The sequence below is a fragment of the Stegodyphus dumicola genome, chromosome 6, assembly GCF_044657685.1.
Source record: "Stegodyphus dumicola isolate Sdum_Otavi_A_Nest chromosome 6, ASM4465768v1".
NCBI classification, from domain to species: Eukaryota; Metazoa; Arthropoda; class Arachnida; order Araneae; family Eresidae; genus Stegodyphus; species Stegodyphus dumicola.
Genome location: NC_140773.1, coordinates 47,848,809 through 47,858,689, shown reverse-complemented (window position 1 = coordinate 47,858,689; position 9,881 = coordinate 47,848,809). Strand labels below are relative to the sequence as shown.

The window sequence follows — 9,881 nt, the reverse complement described above, 5'->3', positions numbered from 1 at the left end:
ACTGAAATTTATGTTAACTCTATGCCTCTTATTTCCTTTCAAAAGGAACATAAATGAAGAACTAGGAAATCAATGGATGGAGCTAATCAATGGGTGGAGCTATCAATGGATGGTCCTTTTTTTACAGTACTTAAAAACTGAACTTTATATTAACTCTATATTTAGCGCAGTAGCAACACCTGCCAAGAACAGTAGATGATAGTGTGCCTTGGATTGCTTTGTCATAATTATTATCTACTGTAATGCATTTAGGCTATTGTTAACACTCATTGTTTGGTTACGTAATCCCAAAAATATTGTTTTGTAGTAGTAACATTGTCTTAGTCAAGGTCAGCACCAGTACCATTGTAACTGGTGCGCGTGCACCCGGCGGCAAAGCACCAGCTCTGCTCATAGCTAAATATACTCTTACGTATACATCCTATACTGTTCTTGAAATATCTTCATGAAAGATATATATCAAATCAGGAATAGCAGCAGAAGCTGAGTTGAATAAAAGGGTGACTTTAACCTTATGTTATTCGAATCAGAAGATTCTTAAAAAAAAGTCCTTATAGCAGCAATGAATATTCAGTCACTTTTCTACAAAACGTGCGAACCCTACGAAATTGCTCTTTACGCATTCTAAAGGAAACTTGAAACAAACTTGCAGTCCGAATCGTTGTTTTCCTCCGAATACAGAATTATGCATTACATGTCTGAATCAAACCGCTTGGGGGCGCCACAGGGCACGTTACCTTGACAACGAGAAGCGCACGCTACTTGAAATCGCATCATTGAAATAGGTCGTTTGAGAAGGGAATTTTAAAACGTGTTCTTCACGGGTTTTATTGTGATTTCTAATAAATGACCATCGCATCCCTGCGAGAAAAGGGAAGTAGATTTATTTTGTTTCTGCGAAAGAGGTCATCCTTTTCTTTTTCCTCACAACCTTCAATAGTTAATTCACGCAAGTTTGCTTTTGTATATCTGGTTTCTATTTGACGCGTTTGTAAACATGCATTAACCAATTTAGATGTGCTTGTATTCTAGTGAGTTGCATATCACATCTCAAAATCTCCGATAGTTTAACACGAATGGGCATGCCTTTGTAACATAGGTAATCAAAGACTTTATGATGCTGATGAAGATGAAGATGAGAAAATTCATATGCGTTCTCGTGTGGTTTCTTTTTATCATCACTTTTTCTGAGACAACTGGTAAGTTAATATTTCTGTAAATAAAATCAAACTTAAGAATACCGATTAGATTTAAATGGTAGTGCATACTTGGATAATATAAGTATTAAAATAATTCGAATTTGTACTGTTGTTAGTGCAATACATGAACTAAGTAACTGTTTGTGCAATCGTTTATATTTACCAAAATATTGTTTAAAATTTTTAATTGTTGCAACTTTCAGAAACTTTGTCAGGGGAGATCCATTTGAATGTATTCGAGACAAACGGTTAATCATATACTTTGCAATCAAATGAATATGTGTGTTGTAATTAAAATTTTAAGGAAGACAAAATAACCTTAGAATTATTTTAAAAGCTTTAAAAAAAAAGGTCCTTTTTTTATTTGTATAGATTTGTTAAAGCGCATGAGGAATATCTATCTAAGAGGAAGGTCTATTGTGAAGGATTTTTTGGGAGAAACAGGCTCGAATCCGCAGCATGAGAAAAACCATGAAAATCTCCTATGCATCCGGCTCGTTTGCCTGAATTCGAACAGAGGTCGAACTATAAATATTCGGTAGTCATAACCATAATTGGCCACTGGTGGTGCTTTTATAAAAGAAATTGTTAAATAAATTATTTTATTTTCACTATAATAGAAAGATACAATGTTTCGTTTTTGATGGCCGCGTAATACCGATTATCTCTGAATTAATCTTCAAAATATTACTTAAAAATTATTTAATACATAATTTATCATTACTATATAACCCGTATTTAGTATATAAGGAATAAATACATAATCCTCATTTAATATTCTAATATAATTAAAAATTATTTAGTATCTAATTTAACATTCGTTATAAAAGATTCAATGTTGCACAATTTAAAATGTTAATTCGGCAGGACTGCCTTCGAGCTTATCTTTAGGATGGACTGAGGTCCTGAACAGCATACCAGTACCTCTATTTGTACGTGTACAAACAGACACAAAGCTAATGGCAGCTTGTCATTTTAACGAGTGTTCTGCGTTAATCATCAGTAGTTTTTATTTAACTTGGTTGCTCTGTTTATGTTTCAGGGCAAATTGTTTAACGAACTTTTACGGGTCCTTAGGGGAATGATAAACATATAGCGGTAAAGGCCTTCGGGTCGAACATCACTTAACGAATGATGATCTCCGATCTGTGAAATAAATATTTGACCCCTCCTACGCAATCAATTTTTTGAAATTTTTCAGACATATGTATTTGGGATGGTACAGCAGACGTCGCTTAATGTGATCTCGGTTAATATTATTTTTCGAAACTAGTTATTGAATTAAAAAAGTTCTGCCTAGCTATATACGAAAACATGCAAAATACATTGCTTATTGTAATAAAAAAATCAGTGAATGTTATCAAAATATTATAGAATGGTTTTATCTAAATTAAAGTTGCACAATAAACGACTAAATCGCCAAATTAGGTCGAAATTGATTGCAGATATTTTGCCAAGCAGCTTGATTTTGATTTAACCGCTTAACGACCGCGCCCGAGATATCTCGGGAATAGATGCCGTTTCGATCTTCCTATGAACGAGTTAACTCGGACGCTGAAAATTTTGCTTTTGTGATTGATTCCTCCATGACCCTGAGCTGCAGTCAGCGACGTGGCCGCATTATAAATGACCTATAAATTCAGTTTGTTTTTTAGTCGATGCAATTTACCAGATTACTATTACAGACTGTGATGTGCCGCTGTGTGTTACACCATGTTTCAGGCTGTAGCATATTGTCAATGACATTTATGAATCGTAACTTTACTTGATTTTATTATTAGTATTTACTTGATTTTTTACTTTAACTCTTATTACCTATTATTATTTTGACTACAGTTTTGTAATACTTTTGGCTAGAGTGCTATTTATTGGCTGCTTCACTGAAGCCCGAGTTAACTCGGGTAATGTCATGAACCATAATAAATATCTTGTTTTTTCCCTTTTCGCCTTACAAAGCTACATCTAGTGAGCTATATCTGTAGATAATGAAAATTTTATAAAAAATCAGGAATTTTCGGCATAATTCTTAATATAAATTCGGTCATTAAGCGGTTAAGTAAACTTGTATTAACCCTTTAACCGGCCTAGAATATTTTTTGTGATGTCTGTAAGAACGTATATATACGTGCATCCTGACATATGTCCAAAACATTAAGGCAATATATAAAAAGTGCATAAATACAGGTATAAAGTATCAGGGATATTTTGGCATTAAAATCAAGAACATAGCTCTTTCTCGCGGCAGTTTTCGGAAATGTGGGCTCTCTTGGGGTAACTCAGTGCCGGTCAGAGGATTAAGGAATCATTTTCCATGTTTCAGAAAGATGGCCTAGACTAACCAGTTTAACCTACCAGAATTCTTGATGACCTTGCTTTTTCGCGATAAAATAATTCTTTATTTTCAGCTTTACGTTTTTATATATGTTCTGTTTTAGGAAACGCTAATTTTCTCATACTGATTAGTCATTTTTATCATACAGTCTAACAAAATGTATTATAATCTTAGAGATAAAATCGACTTATTAAATCGCTGTGACCAACTCTCAAAAATGAGTCAACAGTGTGTTGTTCATAATATAAATATTCTTAACCCCTCTTACGCAGCATTTTGAAGAATCATGAAGGTATTATTTTCAAGTCAAAGCAAAACTGAAATGAAAACATGAAACGGATGTGTGGCGGGAAAGATCGTTCTGTTGAGAAAGCACGGAAGATATGGTTTACAAATATTCTTGAATCTATTGACAAGGATGTGGCAATCAACGGTCCACTGACGCTGCAGAAAGTTGAACTGTAAAAATGCGAAAAGATGATTTGGTAGCAACAAATGGCTGGTTTAGTCGATGGAAGAAAAAGGGAAACGTTGTATACAAAAGCATTCATGGTGAAGAAAAAGTTGCTGTCAAAGTTGCATCCATCAAGTACTTTTCAAAAACATTACGAATATGACCAATTTACAAAAGGAACTTTTGAGTAATAATTGCAGATACTCTGATATTAATATTTTATTTTATAAATAAAATGCTTCGAAATTAAGTATTCATATATGTTTAGTTACATTTGTATAAAATTAGTTATATTCCGCTGAGATTCTGAAGACTAATTTTCTCATCGCTTAGTGTTATCATTCGATTATTGGTATCAAAATGGTCTTGGAAAATGTCATTACAATTAAGAGGCGCTTCCTGTAAGGTAGTATTGCACAGAAATTGTTTCAAAATTCAATGTGGAATTTTTTCCTTAATCCTAAATTCTTCCCACATGTCTTTGTTTAATCGTTACACTAATCATATAAAAAGATAAGTTTTTTTAAGCAAATAAAATAAGCAGCAAATAGATAAAAACGTTTCCTTTAAAATAAAGATTTTTCGGAATTTTTAACAGGATTTAATGTCAAATTTCTTACATTTTCTTATTTTATTTATTTATTTATTGCTGAGTTGGTAATAGTGAAGAGTTTTTAAACCGAAAGATAATCCTTCATTGTTACCAGCCTCGTGATTTTCATTGTTAATGAATACGATTCATAAATCAGAAGATACGGAGATGAACTGAACTTAAATTTAGACTATCGGCAGACGCGAAATATTTTGACGCGACTTATAGATAAATAATCTTACACATTTCCGAATGGCAACAGTCTCGTGTGTTGGCGATAAAAATGTTTTATTTCGAACAGCGTTGCCACTGCTTGTTTTCAAATCGTTGAGTTGTTAATCAAAAGTTTATTAAAGTTTTACAAATTATCAAATAAATAATAAAAAAATTAAGATTCAAAATTCGGACTTCCAGATGCACGTGTTCGGGTGAAGAACTACAGTATTCAAAATCTGATGGCTCTAGTTACCGTCGTTCTTTCACAATGCGAGGAACACGCACACATAATTAATCATTTATTTGTTTGCATTAAATTTCATTTACCTTTAATTTGCTTTTTACGAATAGAGAATTGTAAAATACATGTATGTATGTATATATATATGCAGATGTTTCATTATTTAATTCCTGTAAAAATAGTTCAGGGCCATTATATTTGGTTCCAACAATTTGAAAAGTAAAACACCGTTTGTAGTGAACCAAAAGATAAAATCCCATTTCGACACTAATAGCCCCTTTTGATACCATTTTATGTTCGGTCATATGAAACTAAAAATAAAATAATTATTCCTTTATATCGGAATTTATTTAGATCGGTTCATAGGGAAATAAGATAGTATGAAACTGGCATACTACACAAATGATTCAATATTTTATCCTTGATAGTTTGGATTTTATCATTTTTAACGGTTTCAGTTTCATCCCCACGATTTTAGTTTTAGACCCTATATGACCAAGAATATTTATGACAGTTAAAATTATTTCATACGTTTTAGTGCATTTAAGACCGGGTAACTTTTAAAGTTCTTTTATGTATTTTATTTGTTGTAATGGTCCCTGTTCAAGACTACTGGAAAACTAGTCGGTTAATAATCAAAATGCCCGGCATATCAAATGTAAAATTTAATAAAAATTTTGAAATTGTTCAGATTTTAACGATTATGCAAAAGGGCTGTTTTAAAGTTTAATATGGTTTATCAGTAGATATTATCAATAGATATGGCTTAGATGGAATAGCGAGACCTTTTGTAGGATATTAGACGAATACGCATTGAGACTAACATGGAAACGTTATATATCTTCCGTATATTTTAAAAGTGAAAAGTATGTAATATAATTCTACAAAAATATTTACTGTTTTTTTAATTAGAAACGCCTGAAATTTCATAAAAATGCATCTAAAAATGCATAATCAACCAAACATTTAAATCAACCGGATTAAAATATAAACAAATAATATTTTAAAGAACTGTAACTATTGCCTTTAAATAGCTTATTTTGTTAATTAATAACACACAGATTAAATATAAAAGAGTTTAATTTTTATCATTTCCCAACATTTTGAAAAAAAATTTATCCTAGAATTTTATTGTTAATTCTATGTAAAAAGGTGAGTGTTAGGGAATCTTAAAATAACGGTTAAAAGAATCAGTTCTGAGAGTTTTTATCGAAGCTTCAGTTCCCATTGCTCCCATTTATTCTTCAGCTCCCATTGCTCGTTCGATTATCTATGCTCGTTGTTCACTTCTAGTTTCATTTTTTGTGCTTCTAACTTCATCCTAGCTAACCGCTCTTGATTCAGTTCTCGTTCGCTGTGTTTTTCTTCAAGTAAACTTGTAACTGTGCTAAAAAAGAACTGATTCAGTTTAGTGAGAGAACGAATCTGATCCGATTCTGTAAAAGAGCTGTTTTGTCTATCTCTAATCAACATTTCTTGCATCATAATATCGACATCAGACGCCCACCAGCGGCCGAGCGGTAAAGTCGCTGAATACTGGTAGTTCAGTTCGGAATTCCAATCTCGGAAAACGGGGCGGTTGAATGGGCGTTTTCGTGGTTTCCCCCCATGGGTAATGTGTATACCAGCCAGTTTCTCTGAGAATGCCCTTCATAAAGGCATCCCTTGCCTTAAGCAGATAGACTTCGAGCGCTTTGCCATAATGAAATAAATTAAACTAAGCCATCAAGATCAGACATATCAATTCAGTGGTTCTGTGTTTCATGCTGGTGTATTCGTTTTGCTAGTACATTCATGCTGGTACATTTACGCTAGCACATACACCGTGGATCCTTTTTATGTATTACTCATTATTTAAAAATTAAGTATTTAAACAAATATTATCGATTTTTAAAATATATAAAGGTGGTAATTATCTGGATAAAGGTTTTAGATATTTTTCCCTTATTAGTCCTTCAGGGCTTTGTCCCTGAAGGAGTTTTCGTTTTGCGATTTTGCGTTGAAAACTTTAAAAGGTTGTATCACTTTTCAAATCGTTGCCACCAAATTATATTGAAACCATATTATATTTGAAGAAATTAAATAATGAAGAATCTGCATAAATGTATGTACGTTTCTCGCATTGTGATAAAACAACGGTGCCTACAGCCATCCAATTTTGAATGAGGTAATCCTACTGCGAATATGGGCATCTGAAAGCCCAAATTCGGAATTTTTTTTATTATCGATTACATATTTTGTAAAACTTTAATGAATTTTTAATTAACAATCTCAACGATTTCAAAACGAGCAATGGCAATACTGTACGGGGGGGGGGGAAACCTTTTTATCTCCAGCTCGTGGAACTGTGTATCGGAAATTCTAAAGATATGCTCATTTTAAAATTATTTTGCAGCATTGCTGTTGAACTAAATTTTATGGTTTAAGTGCAAAGAACATAATATTTAATAAATAAAGGTAGCACACAAAACGTTAAAAAACGCCCCTTTGGAAATAATTTAAAATCTGAAACTTTTGAGATTTTTTTATTTATTTTATATGATTTTATCTTTCCTACAAGGTATAACTTTACATAACAAGCAATTAATTATCAGTTATTCTTTTTACAGTCAACGGGATTATGCAGATCAGTTGAGGAAGTGTATTCGACTTTCGAACCCCAGTAGATCTCTTGATTATCTTTGACCCCTTGAAAATTTTCATGGACTTTCAGCGGGTCAGTACCGATCCAATCGAAAATGACTGATTTAAATCCTAATTCCCTAGCACACACGTTTTTTCGAGGTGATAGAATTGCTCTGCTATGTAGAAACTTAATTACACTTTTTATTATATAAATTCTGAACCTGAGAGAGAATCGTACTCGAAGCAGAACTTGGAACTCCAAATTTCGTTTAAAATCTTTCCATAACTGTTATGCTTACTGAACTCAATCTTAATGGCGTTACTAAGAGATATGTTGTGAATGAAAAGAACGCTCTTCCTCCGAAGCATAACTATGGAACGGAATCAAATAAAGAAAAGAACAAACAAAACAAATATTGATGCCTGTAAAATCTCTTGAAGACTATAAAAATGAGTAAGTTACCATGAGTTTTAAATATTTTGAGGAGAAATGGCAAAATATTGATAGCGTAATATTTGTAATTTACGTTATATTGATAATCGCACTAATTGTTTGCGGTTGTTTATTGTTTGCGGTTATTTATTTTTTGCGGTTATTTATTGTTTGCGGTTATTGGTTTTTGCGATAGTATTGTTTTTCTCTCCGTAAATGAGAAGAAAGAAGTAAAAACTTAATTTATTTGTTACAGATTGCTTTCACTAAAATTGGGATAAATATTTAAGAAACTTAAATTAAACGACACTCAGGGAAAGTATAACACGAATGATATTTTTTCTAAACGTTGTTTAATTTTTTAAAATCATTCATATAACCGTGATTTCATACTTACAGCCCCTGAAATAATATTATGCGATTCGCGAATAAATTTCCCGTAAATTAATTAGAATTATTGCGGCAAAAAATTTAAGATTATTTTGGAATTCAATTTTACGTTATTTCTATTACCAAAAACGAACTTGAGTAATTCTCTTGAAAATATAAGACAGGTAGCTAATTAACTTAGATTCTGATGTAAGACTTGAAGGTGCAAATTTGATTCACTTTGATACTTGTCAAAAGATAAATATTCTCACATATGAATTTTTGCAATAAGAATAATCGCCCTGTTCGGAAGTACACTTATACGTGAACACTTTTTTTTCATAGTTGAAAATTATTAAATCTACCGAAAGACAGATTGCCGATGAGTATCTATCATTCGTAATGAAAGTATCTTTCTAGTAATTTTCCTTCAAGATTACAAATTTATGAAATTCGAAACGCCATGTTCTGTTAGTGTTCTAGCTAAAAGCTGTAATAAGGGACAAAGAATTTTTTAATTATTTGCAAACAAATATTACATTGTGCGTCACAGAAAAATCTAATAAATAAGAGGAAAAGAATAGGTTGTCAATATTTATTCTCAAGGTTTGCCCATCTTTAGAAGTTTTCTCATATTTCTTTTTTGTTTATATTAAACGTAACTTCTTTAGTCGTTACTTCAATATATTACAATTCTTTGAATAAGTGTAAGTCTGAAAATTTTAATATTTAGATATCAATATGCTTGAATTATAAATTGCGACAAACAGAAATTTCTTGCTTAACCAACTTTTAGATTTCAGACAGAAAATAAGTGTAAATTTGAATTTTTTTCTTTGCGTTATTTTTCTGTGTATGTTTTGAAAACTATGTAGTAAAAAAATTAATTTGTAAACTTAAACGAATTTTGCTTTGCTAAAAATAATCTCTTTAGCCCCAAAAGGCAATTAGTTTCGAAAGGGCATTTTATGTCGGTTCATTATAAAAATTCGTTTACAAATTGTTGCCACCAAATTTTATCGCAATGTATTATATTTAAGGAAATTAAATAATGAAGAATCTGCATGAATATATGTATGAAAAAACAACGGTACCTAGAGCCATCAAATTTTGAATAAGGTAGTCCTCCACCCGAAAATGGATATCAGAAAGCCCGAATTTGGAATTTGTTTTATGGTCTGTTTCATATTTTGTAAAACTTACACGAATTTTTTACTAACAAACTCAACGATTTCAAAACCAGCAATGGCAACACTGTACGGAAAAAAAAATTACCTCCAGTGTGCGATACTGTCTGTCAGAAATTCTAAAGGTATGCTGTTTTTAAATATTTTTAGACCAAAGGGACATTAGGCCAAATGCTATCGAAACGTGCACATGTGTGTAAATGGAAAAAAGTCCCTTTGAACGTAATATAAAA

General features: G+C 31.9%; 1 protein-coding gene across 1 annotated transcript in view; it reads left to right on the top strand.

The window, feature by feature from the left end:
• The first annotated feature begins 786 nt into the window (after positions 1 to 786).
• Positions 787 to 9,881, top strand: part of LOC118204905 (uncharacterized) — a 91,974-nt gene continuing 82,879 nt past the window's right edge. The window contains exon 1 of the mRNA XM_085818287.1: positions 787 to 1,199. Within this exon, the coding sequence (XP_085674413.1) occupies positions 1,115 to 1,199 (85 nt within the window). The 5' untranslated portion in view covers positions 787 to 1,114. The remainder of the gene's footprint in view (positions 1,200 to 9,881) is intronic.